The sequence below is a fragment of the Dama dama genome, chromosome 18 (assembly GCF_033118175.1).
Source record: "Dama dama isolate Ldn47 chromosome 18, ASM3311817v1, whole genome shotgun sequence".
Classification (NCBI taxonomy): Eukaryota; Metazoa; Chordata; class Mammalia; order Artiodactyla; family Cervidae; genus Dama; species Dama dama.
This window is the reverse complement of record NC_083698.1, coordinates 109,249,758-109,265,122: the sequence shown is the minus strand read 5'-3', so window position 1 is coordinate 109,265,122 and position 15,365 is coordinate 109,249,758. Positions and strand designations below refer to the sequence as shown.

The following is a 15,365-nucleotide window of genomic DNA, read 5'->3' as shown; positions in this document are numbered from 1 at the left end:
CCCAAATGACTGTCAACACAGGCCAAGAGGAAAATCTGAACGTCAACCCCAAACCAGCATTAACAAGGGGTATCCCCCTTTTCCTGCTTGAAGCGACACCAGAAATGACTTGCTAAAATCTAAGAGTTAAGTAAGATCTGGAATCTCATAATATAATAACCAAACTGTGCAGGTTTCAATAAAAAAAAAAAAAAAAAAAAAAAACTCTCATCATAGCAGGAACCAGGAATATCTCAAGTGAAAAAAGAAAAGATGACCATAATGCCAACACTGAGATGACACAGATAATAGAATTAGCAAATAGGATTTTAGGAGCCATCACAGAACGTTTCAATGAGCCAATACAAACACATCTGAAACAAATGAAAAAGAAAAGGTCACAGCAAAGACAGAAGATATAAAGACAAAACCACACAGAAATTTTAGAGCCAAAAAAAAACACAGTACCTGAAATAAAACCTCAATATTGGCCCGGAAGAAGAAAAAGATGGGGAACGAACCAATGAACTTGAAGACGTAACAACAGAAATTACCCAATCTGAACACCGGAGAGAAAACACTCTGAAAAGCAACTGACCAGGGCCTTCGGGACGCGTGGGCTGGACAAAGGCAGACGTGACATTCACACACCCCAAGTCCCAGATGACAGGAGAAAGGGAGGGGGCTGAAAAACCATCCAAAGAAACCAGCGTGAAAACATTTGTCAAATCTGACCCAAAAAAAAGGAAAGAAAGAAACCTACAGATTCAAGGTTGAGTAAACCCCAAAGAAGATAAACCCAAAGAAATCCACACCAAGAAACATTATAGTCAAACATTTAAAAACTAAAGACCAAACAGAAAATTCTGAACACCTCCAGCAAATCTGCCATCAGAAATCAGGGAGCCCAAAAGGAAACTGCCTATTTCCAACTGCTGAGAGAAATGTCCACTAAGAATTCTATATTCAGGAAAAATTTCCTTCAAAGGTGAAGAGCAAATCAAGACATTCTCAGATGAACAAAATCTAACACGATTTGTCACTAACATATCTACTCTAAAAGAATGGCTAAAGAAAGGTCTCTACAAGGAGGAGAAATGATAAAAGAAGGAATCCTGGGACACCAAGAAGAACAATAAAAGAGTGAAAATATGGGCAATTATGTATTTTGACCTCCAGGGAATTCATATAAAGGTAAGTTGTTTAAACACACCAGCTAAAAGACAGATACTAGTCCAGTGGAAGAAAAAAAAAAAAAGACTTGAGCTCTACACTGTCTACAACTCTCTTCGGTCATAATAATATACAGACACACCTGGTTTTATTGCACTTTGCTTTGTTAGGTTTTTCACCAGTTGAAGGTTTCGGGCAACCCTGAGTCCAGCGAGTCTACCAGTGCCACTTTTCCAACCGCATTTCCTCACTTCATGTCTCTGTGTCACATGCTGGTAATTCTCACAATATTTCAAACTTTGCTACATCAGTTAACAGGCAACAGTAATTTTAAAAAATAAAAATATTCAGTGTATTTCCCAAAAGAATGTCATATATTTTACTAAACCTTCAAAGGATAATTCCTAACTTACATAAACTGTTCCAAAGGACAGAAAAGAAAGCTAACAAACTCATTTTCTAAAGCCAGTATAATTTTGATACACAAACTAGACAAAACTAGTACAAAAAAAAATTATAGACTGATCTCACTTTTGAACACTGATACAAAAATCCCAAACAAATGTTTGCAAATACAATTCATGTACTTGATATTTCATAACCATGTAGGGTTTATCTCAAGAATGATAAAACACTGTTCAACATTAGAAAATATTATCAATGTAATGCATCATATTAGGAGTTTAAATGTCAAAACCACATAATCATCTCAACAGATACACAAAAAGCCTTAGTGTCAACATCCATTCATAATTTTTTTTTTAATTTTAAAAACCTCTTTAGTAAACTAGGAATACAAGGACACTGTATTAACCTGAAAAGGCATTTCCACAAAAACCTACAGCAATCACTCATGAAACACCAAAACCATTCTTTTTAAATTCAAAAAGACAAAAGTACCTGCCATCCCCAGTTCTAGTCACTGATAGGAGTTCTAGCCAGTGCAGTCAGATCAATGAAAAAAAAAAAAAAAGAAGTACTAGGATTGGAAGAGACAAAATAACCATTATCCGCAGTTAATACAATAGCTTGCATAGAAAACTTAAAAAGAACCTGCAGGCAATCAGAACAAATAAGACCGGACAGCAAGACTGTCGGATTAAAAAAACGACTTAAAAAATCTAGCAGCATTCCTACTATGCTGGCAATAATTAGACATTTTAATTTCAAAAAACATTCACAATGAAAACATAAAGAAAGGTACCAAAAAATAAATTTAACAAAAGCTATGTATGGGCTTTTTAATGAATACTGAAAAACACAGGAGACAGGAATAAATAATAAAATACATATACCATATTCATGGATAGGAAAATTCAATGCATTGAGATAGCAAGTCTTCCCCCAAATTAATCTACAATTTTTTTTTCACAGACTTAAACTGATTCTAAAATTTATTGATAAAGAGTAAAATGAAAGTCGCTCAGTCGTGTCCAATCGATTCTTTGTGACCCCTTGGACTACACAGTCCATGGAATTCTCCAGGCCAGAATACTGGAGCGGGTAGTGTTTCCCTTTTTCAGGGCATCTTCCCAAACCAGGAATTGAACCCAGGTCTCCTGCATTGCAGGCGGATTCTTTACCACCTGAGCCACCAGGGAAGCCTGATAAAGAGTAAGGGTCTAAGAACAGCCGAGGCTATTTAAGAAAGAAAAAGGAGGAGGAACCAGACCTACCAGATATAAAGAGACAGGCCAAAGTAACAGTATTTACAACAATTTGTAAACAAATTGGGAACAGAGATAAACAAATGCATGAACAAAACAGAATAACACCAGAAGTATTCCCACCATACGTGATGCCTCAGTACGACTGAAGAGGCACTCTGCAGCAAATGGTGGTGGGACAACTGGCCTTCCATTTGGAAAACCACACTTCTCTCCCACACCGTATTTTTTAAAAAGCTTAAAATTTCCTTAGAAGAGAACACACAAAATCTTCATGACACTGGAATACAAATGCACTTTTAATAGAAACAGATTATAAAAAGACTGAAAAACTGTACTACATGAAATTTTTTTAAGTGCTAGTTGTGAACATGAATAAAGAATATATCAAGTTACATGTTGTTTAGTTGCTAAGTCGTGCCCAACTCTTTGCGGCCCCACTGTAGCCCGCCAGACTCCTCTGTCCATGGGATTCTCCAGGCAAGAAGACTGGAGTGGGCTGCCATTTCCTTCTCCAGGGGATCTTCCCGACCCAGGGATCAAATGCCCCCCACATTGGCAGGTGTTTTCTTTACCGCTGAGCCACAAGCTCAAACTTCTCGTTTAAATCAGATTTGATTTAACAGTATGTGTTTAAATCACACGTGTTGCATTATAAATTTCCTTTGTTTGAATAAATGTTATAGTAAAAACATATGGCAATCCCATAGGAAAATACTGATGGTTTATGCTTGAGGTAATCAATTTTGCAAAAAAAAAAAAAAAAAAAAAAGATACATAGGGAATTAGCACACTTAAAACAGTGTCTCAAATTTCTCAATAAAGGCTTTAAAATTGTATCTTAAAGAAAATAAAAAATAATTTTAAAAAGATGTGCTAAGCTAGGAGAAGATATTTACAAGAAATTGGTATTCAAAGGTTAGGATGTGCAGAAGCAGAAACTGCTGCCGCTGCCGATGGGCACGGAGGTCAGTACAGGCTTCCAGTCAGTACAGAAGAGCCATCTGGCAATAAGTGACAAGGCTGAGGAGGGGCGCGTCTGAGTGATGACATGACCCCATTTCTCATTATGACTCCTGGGAAACCGGCACGCGCAGATAAGAGCCTCGCTGCAGCATTCTGTGTACCAGAGCAAACCAGAAAATGCCCAGATGCTGTAGATTCACGTACTAAGAATTCTCATCTAGATCTGCATAGAGCAACACTGATACATCTTTTAAAAAAAAAAGCATAGGGGCTTATTCCGCCCCCCTAAAAAATGCATGAAGTTATTTGCTACATGATATTATTTTGGAAATGTTTAAACTCACAAAACAGTATGAGAAACTGTCACTGCATCCTGCATCTGAGACACACGGATGAAGCCTGGACTGGATACAGCCAACATCCAGCAGAGGAGGGACAGCGGGGAGGCCTGGAGGAAGAGGAGGGGCTGGCACTCGCTCTGATGCGCGTCTGCGTTTATGTATTTACAGGACGCAACTGTGCTCACATCTGTTCTTTCTGGGTGGTGGGTAAATGGGTCTTTGTTATATAATCTTTTTTCTTCCTTTTTTTTTTTTTTTTGTGCCAAAATAAAGGTTTCAAAGACATTCAAAAAACAAACACATCTCTTGCCTCCGTCTCCAGTCTAGGCCTTCCCCCACAGCATCACACCTTTTCCCAGGTGCTTAGGGGACCTGTACGCCTGACCCTCCACACACCAACTGTCTAAAGTGGTACTCCATGTCTCCTGACCCCTCCTGCCCTCCCACGTCCTCCTTCTACGGGTGGGATCAGCACGCAGTCACTCGTCTGCCTGAAACTTTTCAATCACGCTCACCATTTTCCAACAACGTGGGGGAAAAAAAAAAGGGTAGAGAAACCTTTCTTCACATAAGCAAGCGAATTCTGCACAGAAGCTCCAATACTGATAAATGAGATTCAAGCAGGCCACCCTAGTGAAGCAGGACGGGGCAACGTGCCTCTCTCTCTAGGCCGGGACAAGGCCCCTGGAAAATGAAGACTCCTGGGATGCAAAATAAAATCACAGCTCCTTACGACGGCAGGCGATGACAAGCGCCGGCCATTCTCCACGTACCCAGCCAGCTCTCTGGTCACCCTCCGCCTTGGGTGTGATGGCCACACATCACGGCTGCCTCCCGTCTGCACCCACAGAGCCAGGAAGCCCTGCTCCGGCAGCCCTACACAGCCACGCATGGATACACGCTCCACCCTCTCTCTCTGAAAGCCACCCTGCACCCCAAACTTCCACCGTGGGAGCAGAGCCTCTGTAACCAGGAACACAGTTCAGTTCCCCGGGCTGAGAGGTGCAGCCCACCAGCTGCCCAAGGTACCTGAGGCCCACTCTCCACCTGTCCCACCACGCTCCCTTCAACCCAAACACCTCACGCTGCCTCCCAGCTTCTTACCTCTTGCCACAAATTCAGCCAGTGATGGAACTCTTCCTTTATGTCCACCTCCTTGAAATTTTATCTCGCTAGCTCCTGCCTCTGCTGTTCTGACGGCACCGACCAGAGAGCTTCTGCACTGAAATCCTGCTAATAGCTGACTTCAACTCCCCTCTCTATTGATGATGACAGGTCAATGGGGAAGCCAACTGCATGCTGCTGACAGCCTTATTAAAGCAAAAGGCGCAAGGTCAGCCTCAGAGCTGCGGCACTTAAGGTGAAAACTAACCTGCTCTGAAAAATCAGAAAGCCCAATTCCAATGTATCAATTCGGCATGGAATGATCCAATTCTGTTATTATTTAGTCACTCAGTCCTGTCTGGCTCTTTGCAACCCCACAGACTATAACTTTCTAGGCTCCTCTGTCCATGGGATTCTCCAGACAAGAATACTGGAGTGGGGTGCCATTTCCTCCTCCAGGGGATCTTTCCAACCCAGGGATCAAACCCGTGTCTCCTGCATTGGCAGGCGGATTCTTTACCGCTGAGCCACCAGGGAAGCCCTGAACTGAACTGTGTCCCCTCAAAACTCCTATGTTGAAGCCCCAACCCCAGTGTGACTGCATCTGGAGACAGGATGTCTCAGGAGGTAACACAGGCTACATGAGGTCATAAGGGTGGGGCCCAATGCCACGGGACCGGTGTCCTCATGTGAGAAGCAGGAGAACACCAGAGGTCTCCCGCTCGGCCATTCGCAGAAAAAAACGACCGTGAGGCCACTGTCAGAGGCACCGCCTGCAAGCGGAGGAGAGAGGTCTCACAGAGACCAACCCAGACTACACCTAGATCTGGGACTTCAGAGCCTCCACTTGCAACCCATTTAATTTCTGCTGTCAGGACATCCAGGCTGTGGTGTTCCGTTACGGCAGCCCTAGCAAACGAATACACCAAATCACCAATGTAAGATGAGGATGCGGCAGACCAATCATGACGCCCCATCACAGAAATCAGGTACTGAGACCTAGAAAATCAAACGCGTGATCGGTAACCCAGCAAGGACGGACCTGGAATGAGGTGAGTGAGGCTTTCTCAGGGAATCTGGGTGCACTTTCTGGTGATGTGAATACTCATCTCCGCCAAAAAGGCCTTAGTCTCCCTCGAACGATGCTTGTGACAAAGCCCCTTCCCCCGGCTCTGCTGGGCTGCCCGCCGCACTCCACGCTAGTGCCAGAGCCTGTGACTCAAACGTCCTGAGCCCGGAACCGCTAACCATTTCTAAGGGCACAACTTACCTGATGAGGGGCTACATTTAGGAAGCAGAACCTCACTCCTGCCTGACATAACCTGACTCTTCGGTCAACAGTCTCCGAATGATAACCCAGCAATTACACAGTTTCAGAGAAGAATTCTGCCCTGGAGACGACGACTGTGCGTAAAGAGTGGGCAGGAGGCACGCTGGCCAAAAGGCGAGGACGTTTCTTCCCCGAGCGTGCTCTACCGACTAAAACAGAACAGGACGCTTCCGAACACAGTAAAAGTCACTGGGCCTCTCAGTTTTTAAAAAAAAAAAAAAGTCCTTCAATAAAGAGAACAGTGTAACACGACAGATAATCCCCCAAAGTGCTAAATTAATAAAACTATACTTACTTAAAGTTACCAATTAAGCTATGGAACAGGTACACTTCTTGTAAGCAGCTCAGACATGTATGACTGAACGAGCTAAGTGACTCTGGAGACAGGATGTCTCAGGAAGTAACAGGCCCAATGAGTGCAATAAGGTAAAAAGGGCTACATTCAGGAGGCAACCACCCAAGCTGAAGAGTGAAAAGGAAGTGAAGTCGCTCAGCCGTGTCCGACTCTCTGCGACCCTGTGGACTGTAGCCTGCCAGGCTCCTCCGTCCATGGGATTCTCCAGGCAAGAATACTGGAGTGGGTGGCCATTCCCTTCTCCAGGGGATCTTCCCAACCCAGGGATCGAACCCGGGTCTCCTGCGCTGCAGGCAGGCTCTTCACTGTCTGAGGCACCATGGAAGCCCACCCAAGCTGAAACTCCAGTGACTGTGACAAAGGACGGAATCACAAGAAAAACAGAGGACTGGGGTGTGTGTTGGTGGGGGGCGGTGTGAGAATTAGGTGGTGGCAGCTATAGACAATAGCAACTCTCGGCAGCCTGATGAATAACTCCCCAGGAAACAGGACAATCTTCTAAAAGGAGATGGCAAGTAAATTAACATACCTTGAAAACCAGAATCAGAATGCTTAGAACAGTTACGAGAAACACAACCCTTAATAAACCAAGGGCGGAGCTTTACTTACATGAAGGGATAATGAACTGTGGCTCTGTGTTGCCTGCGTAGCCAAGCTTGGTATACCTAAAAGCACAAAGTCATCAACACAGGTTTAGATAATAATACTCTCCTCTGTGTTCCATTAATGTCTTTTATTACGAGCTCTCCAAGTCCTAAAATATCAAGACTCAAAATACCCCCGTGGAATTAAAAATAAACACCTGGTGGTGACTAAGAATCAAACACTAATTTCAGATAAGCAGGCAGTTAACAAAAAGGTAAAACATGCTTGTTTCTACTGGAAAAACTGTTGCACACATATAGTCATACGTACATCACATCTGTGTATCCCTAACGATTTTTAAGGTGCTCTCATACTCTTTTAACCTTTACAAGAATCCTACAAAGGAGGTAAATATTGTCCCCATCTTGCAGGTGAGAAAACGCGAGGCCTGGGAAGATAACTGAGCTGCCCAAAGCCAAACAGCCTGTGGACAGAAAAAGGGAGCCCACATCTCAACATGCAGGCTCTAATTCTAGGGCTGCCTCTCAGCAAAGCGTACTTACTTTCCAAACTTCGTGAACTTTTAGGGGGCTTAGGAAATTATATAATTTTCTTAAAATGTCATGGCATATGTCTAGAAAAGCTCCTGCCACCTCCTGAGAATATCTGACAGAAGCGTCTCTTTATCATCTCGTTGCAGAGCGAGCCCACTTTCTGTCAAGATGCTCCGTATGATGGATTCCAAAAGTCTTAACGAAAATGAATGCCAAAATACTATCTGTTCCAAAAGCACTTGCTAATCTCCTAAATATATTTAAAAAAAAAAAAAAAAAACAAAGCGGGGAGGGGGACCACCACTCGGAACCATCTGCTGGAAATGCAACCCTAGAAACATTCCTGAGCACCCCCTTCTCAGCAGGCCCCCGGCCCCGACAGGTCAGGCCCGGAAAGGGGCCTGCATTCTGCAGTAACGCTTACAACGAACAGAAACACTTCCTAACCGCGCTGAAAGTCACTTTATTAATTCATCCTATTTTATGAATTATTTCAAGATGCTTGATACCCAATTTTTTAAATGTACTTTTATTCATTTATTTGTTTGAAAAGTGTCACTCAGTCATGTCTGACTCTGTGCAACCCCATGGATTGTTGCCCACCAGGCTCCTCTGTCCATGGGATTCACCAGGTGAGAGTCCTGGAGTGGGTCGCCATTCCCTTCTCCGGGGGATCTTCCCGACCCTGGAATCGAACCTGAGTCTCCTGCACTGCAGATTCTTTCCCGTCCGAGCCACCAGGGGAGTATTTATTTAGTTAGCTGGTTGTTTTTGGCTGTGCTGGGTCTTTGGTGCTTCGGGAGGGCCCTCTCTAGTTGCAGCGAGCAGAGGCGACTCCCTATGGCCGCGCACGGGCTTCTGCTGCCGCAGCTTCTCTTGCCACAGAGCACGGGCTTCCGTAGCTGCAGCTCAGACGCTTAGCCGCCCTGCAGCATGTGGGATCTTTCTGGACAAGGGATCAAACCTGTGTCCTCTGCACTGGCAGGCGGATTCCCATCCATAGCCCACCAGAGAAGTCCTAAATTTTCTATGTAATTAATACATTCCACATCTTAACAAACTAATTTTATGATTTTTAAATATATATTAACCATTTGCAATTTTACTTTTTTTGAGCACACAGTAAATGAACAAAGTTTATGAAGACAAAAAACAAAAAAAAAAGCAAGTCAACCCCACTTAAATCACGCCTGACTGCTCGGTCCCCAAGGATCTAAGGTGCTGGTGTCATAGGAGGCGGGGCAAGGCCTGGCCCTGAGATGCATCAGGTCAGTTTCTAAAAGGCAAGACCCATCTGAGGGCACTCCCAGGTTCTACTCAAGGACACAGAACAAGTGGGCACGCAAGACCTCCAGTCCAGGGCTTGCCAGAGCCACAGCGAGGTCCAGAGCCGACCCAGGGGGCAGGGACTCACCGAAAGGAAGGCAACATATACTGAGCTTCAAAACCCCAGACTATCCCCAGCTGAACCATTTTTCTAGAAGTATATCCCAACTAACAAATATAAATAAACTGAATGACTGACCCAAAGCTAAAGAAGCCTCCAGAAGCTAACAATCAGGCCAGGAATCACTGAAATCACTACACGCAAGTCTGTGCTTTTAACAGGTCACATGGCCCACCACCCTCAGGCCTTCCCAATACTACACACCTTGTACATAAATAAGTCTGCCTTCCCACACGATTGGAGTGTGAGTTGCAGGATGACCAGGACAGGGTCCTTTTTCTGGACTCTCTCCCACCCCTGGCACAGCCCTGACATGTAGCAGACACTCCATAAACATCTGCTGAATGACTTCTCACAGGGTGTAAGAGGAGGCAGTCACTGTCAAACCGCTGGCGGAGGAACCAGTGTTTGAAACGGCGCCGTTGGGGGGCGGGGGACAGTGCTGACAGTCAAAAAAACAATCTGATGAAACCAGAGAAGACCAAGTTCAGTGCAGTTGCTCAGTCATGTCCAACCCTTTGCAGCCCCAAGGACCGCAGCACACGAGACTTCCCTGTCCATCACCAACTCCCAGAGTTTACTCAAACCCATGTCCATTGAGTCGGTGATGCCATCCGACCATCTTATCCTCTGTCGTCCCCTTCTCCTCCTGCGTTCAATCTTTCCCAGCATCAGGGTCTTTTCAAATGAGTCAGTTCTTCACATCAGGTGGCCAAAGTATTGGAGCTTCAGCTTCAGCATCAGTCTTCCAATGAATATTCGGGACTAATTTCCTTTAGGATGAACTGGTTTGATCCCCTTGTAGTCCAAGGGACTCTCAAGAGTCTTCCCTAACACCACAGTTCAAAAGCATCAATTCTTCAGCGCTCAGCTTTCTTTATGGTCCAAATGTCACATCCATACATGACAGTAGTCAAAAGATACCTGGAGTAACAGGCAAATTTGGCCTTGGAGTCCAGAATGAAGTAGGGCAAAGGCTAACAGAGTTTTGCCAAGAGAATGCACTGGTCACAGCAAACACCCTATTCCAACAACACAGAGACAACCCTACACATGGACATCACCAGATGGTCAACACCGAAATCAGACTGATTTTATTCTTTGTAACCAAAGATGAAGAACTCCTATACAGTCAGCAAAAATAAGACCGGGAGGTGACTGGGCCTCAGATCATGAACTCCTTATTGCCAAATTCAGACTTAAATTGAAGAAAGTAGGGAAAACCACTAGGCCATTCAGGTATGACCTAAATCAAATCCCTTACAATTATACAGTGGAAGTGACAAATAGATTCAAGGAATTAGATCTGATAAGAGTGCCTGAAAAACTATGGACAGAGGTTCATAACACTGTACAGGAGGCGGTGATCAAAACCATTCCCAAGAAAAAGAAAAGCCAAAAAGCAATATGGTTGTCTGAAGAGGACTTACAAATAGCTGAGAAAAGAAGAGAAGCTAAAGGCAAAGGAGAAAAGGAAAGATACACCTGTTTTAATGCAGAGTTCCAAAGAATAGCAAGGAGAAAAAAAAAAAAAAGAATAGCAAGGAGAGACAAGAAAGCCTTTGCTCAATGATCAATGCAAAGAAACAGAGGAAAACAGTAGAATAGAAAAGACTAGAGATCTCATCAAGAAAATTAGATACCAAGGGAACATTTCACGCAAAGATAGGCTCAATAAAGGACAGAAACGCTATGGACCTAATAGAACCTGAAGATATTAAGAAGAGGTGGCAAGAATACACAGAAGAAATATACAAAAAAGATCTTCATGACCCAGGTAACCACAATGGTGTGATCACTCACCTAGAGCCAGACATCCTGGAATTTGAAGTCTGGTGGGCCTTAGGAAGCATCACTGCGAACAAAGCTAGTGGAGGTGATGGAATTCCAATCAAGCTATTTCAAACCCTAAAAGATGATGCTGTGAAAGTGCAGCACACTTTATGCCAGCAAATTTGAAAAACTCAGTAGCAGCCACAGGACTGGAAAAGGTCAGTTTTCATTTCAATCCCAAAGAAATGCAATGCCAAAGAATGCTTAAACTACTACACAATTGCACTCATCTCACACGCTAGCCAAGAAATGCTCAAAATTCTCCAAGCCAGGCTTCAACAGTACATGAACCAAGAACTTCCAGATATGCAAGCTGGATTCACAAAAGGCAGAGAAACCAGAGATCAAATTGCCAACATCTGTTGGATCATCGAAAAAGCAAGAGAGTTCCAGAAAAACATCTACTTCTGCTTTACTGACTATGCTAATGTCTTTCTGTGGATCACAACAAACTGTGGGAAATTCTTAAACAGATGGGGATACCAGACCACCTGACCTGCCTCCTGAGAAATCTATATGCAGGTCAAGAAGCAACAGTTAGAACCGGACATGGAACAACAGACTGGTTCCAAATTGGGAAAGAAGTACGTCAAGGCTGTATATTGTCACCCTGTTTATTTAACTTATATGCAAAGAAGACCAAAGATATTGCTTAATACATCAGACGCTGTTTAATGAAGACAAAGACAAAGAAGACAAAGACATTGCTTAATCTCTCCTTTACACCTGTGTGTGTGTAACAGAGTCATTTCAGAAACAAAACAACCTTGAAACAAATACAGCTGACTCTCATAAACACAGGTTTGAACTAGGCAGGTCCACTTACAGGTGGATTTATTTTCAATAAATATACATAGAAGATCGTGTGCAAGACCTGCGTTCAAATGGAGAGCCTATCCTTACACAAGCGTAGGATGACTGAAATTTAACATAGACTTAATAATGTGTTAGTTTTCTTACTCCTTGTGTTACTTCCAAGGAGTCACTTCATTGTACAGCATGACTGCCCCTCCGCCCCCCAGTAACTGGAGAACCTGCAGATCCGGCTATCACTACAGGCAAGTGGTGGTGTTTAAATGCAACAGTGTTTCCAACTCGGTATCAGGAATTTGGCTGTAATACCGTTTGCCATAAAAATCTTTAACAATTCATTCTCCAGTATAGAGGCTGGGCTACCAAGAAACTGTAATAGCAATTGCACTTGGCTTCCATCACATTCCGCCTCTGTGTTATCAATGCATGAACTGCACTGTAAATAAATCTGAACTTCTTCACGTTTCATTACCTTTTCATTTTTGATGTCTACTGTTAATAACAGTGTTTTATGTAATATAATATTGATGTAGGGACTGACAGATGATTCATCTTACGTACAGATGATGTAAACTTAGCAATATCGATAAATACAGTACACGACTGACTATAAAGAAAGCTGAGCACCAAAGAATTAATGCTTTCGAATTGTCGTGCTGGAGAAGACTCCTGAGAGTCCCTTGGGCTACAAGGAGATCAAACTAGTCCATCCTAAAGGAAATCAGTTCTGAATATTCACTGGAAGGACTGATGCTGAAGCTGAAACTCCAATACTTTGGCCACCTGATGCGAAGAGCTGACTCATTAGAAAAGACCCTGATGCTGGGAGAGATTGAAGGCAGGAGGAGAAGGGGACAACAGAGGATGAGATGGTCGGATGGCGTCACGGACTCGACAGACATGAGTTTGAGCAAGCTACAGTATTTGGTGATGGACAGGGAAGCCTGGTGTGCTGCAGGCCATGGGGCCACAAAGAGTCGGACCCGACCGAACTGAACTGAACTGAACTGAAGGCTTCTGGTCAATGGAAGACTACTAGTAGTTAAGTTTTGGGAGAGTCAAAAAGTTATATGTAAATTTACAACTGTGCTGGGGTTGGTGCCCCTAACCTCAGTGTTGTCCAGGGGTTAGCTGTACAGAAAAATGCTAACATTTATTCAAATTAGGTGCTAAGTATCATTCACGTCTGTTATATTACTTTTTATATTTCTGAAAGGCAGCAGAGTGTATGCACTGGTTGGGACCATGTGCTCCAGCACCAGACTGTTGGAGCTCAAATCCCAGCTCTCTCATTTGCCAAACGGGTATCTCTGTGCCTCAGTTTCTCCATCTGTAAAAGCGGGATCATAACACAGCCCACTTCCTAGGGGCAGTGAGCTAATGCATTAAACATGTAAACAGAAAGAGAACAAGCACAACAGCAGTGCTCTCTATATTTTTCATCTGCCTGCTACCATTTTTATGTGTGATTCAGGTCAGTTCAGTTCAGTAGCTCAGTCGTGTCCAACTCTTTGTGACCCCACGACTGCAGCACTCCAGGCCTCCCTGTCCATCACCAACTCCCGGAGCTTACTCAAACTCATGTCCATTGAGTCGGTGATGCCATCCAACCATCTCATCCTCTGTCGTCCCCTTCTCCTCCTGCCCTCAATCTTTCCCAGCATCAGGGTCTTTTCAAATGAGTCAGCTCTTCACATCAGGTGGCCAAAGTATTGGAGCTTCAGCTTCAGCATCAGTCCTTCCAAGGAATATTCAGGACTGATTTCCTTTAGGATGGACTGAAATACTTCCTAATTTAAATTTTTTTAAAAAAATGTTTCCAAAGCCGTTACGTTCATGTGTCCCAAACCACACCACTCAGTCTTCCTGCTGTGCCCACTCTGAACACCACAGACACACTCGCGTGTGAAGTGGAGGAGATAAAATGCACCAACGCTGACGCTAAAGATACCAGGTGTCCTTCAACCGCGGCGTCTCATCCCCGTCTCCAAGCTGTGTGTCCTGAAACCGTGAACAGCGGCCCACCGTGGCCAAAGGTCGGGCTCCACAGATGGACGCGGCCCTTTCGGGGCCCACGGCTCTAACATCCCACCCTCTGCAGATGATGCCACCGCTGCGTGTCGCCCGGCAACAGCTGCCAGGGTGTTGGGGTTCTGAAGTCTCCGCGCTGAGACCGCACGGCCCTCACCGGAGGCCTCTGTCAGTCACATGGGTGCCGGGCGGCAGTGACGTGCCGGCAGCAACGACCTCCAAACCCAGCACCAAGAGACCATTAACAGTGTGGGTGCTAACCTCTATGAGGTCTCCCCTCCTCACCTTCCTGGCAAAACGGAAACCATTAAAACAAAAACACTGGCAAAAGCACAAATTATTCAGATCCCTTTGTGGTAATCCAACGTCTTTATAAATTCTTCTGTGCTAATTTTGACACAGCATCAAACACATTTGAGGTTTTCTTACTTTGAATAATCACAATGTAAGGAACATCTTACAAGATTTTTTGAGACATTCAAATTTTAAATTTCAACAAAATCTTCATCAACACAGGTCCATGTGGAACCTCAATGAGACCCTACTAATTAGAACGTTTGTACATGCAACTAACAAGTGGTCCTCCTGCAATTCTCTCCTAGGAGGACAACCCAGTGTTGGACTGGCATGCCCCGGTGGAGACAATCTTACAACAGCTCAGCTCCACAACAATCATCAAGTAAAATACAACTCTTAAAATAGGGAAGGTATTCTAGACACCATTTATGCAAAGATACATTCCCACCAGCCTGCTAGCTAGAAGCCATGTGGTAGGCATATATGAGGATACTGAGAGAGGGAGGGGAGGGGAAGCACGGTCCTGGTCCTCGAAACGTTCCCCTAAATGCCCACCCATTAGACACGGACACGGAAAACAAACTTATGACCATCAAAGGGGAAGGCGGAAGGAGGATAAATCAGGAGTTTGGGATTCGCAGATACACACGACTACACACAAAACAGATAAACACCAAGGTCCTACTGTATAGCATAGGGAACTATGTTCAGCATCTTGTAATAATCTGTAAGAGAAGAGAATCTGAAAAACAACGTGTGTGTAACTGGATCACTTGGCTGTATACCAGAAACTAACACAACGCTGTAGATCAACTATGCTCCACGTGCTCAGTCGTGTCCGGCTCTGCGACCCCACGGACTGCAGCCCCCCAGGCTCCTCTGTCCATGGG

General features: G+C 44.2%; 1 protein-coding gene across 3 annotated transcripts in view; it reads right to left on the bottom strand.

Moving 5' to 3' along the window:
* The window catches only part of ACTR3B (actin related protein 3B), a 69,446-nt gene that overhangs the window by 40,821 nt on the left and 13,260 nt on the right, over positions 1–15,365 (bottom strand). For 2 of the 3 annotated variants that reach the window (XM_061166184.1, XM_061166183.1), the window contains exon 2: positions 7,525–7,580. The exons of the other annotated variant lie outside the window; for it this stretch is intronic. In XM_061166184.1, the coding sequence (XP_061022167.1) occupies positions 7,525–7,580 (56 nt within the window). The remainder of the gene's footprint in view (positions 1–7,524; positions 7,581–15,365) is intronic. 3 annotated transcript variants of the gene reach the window in all.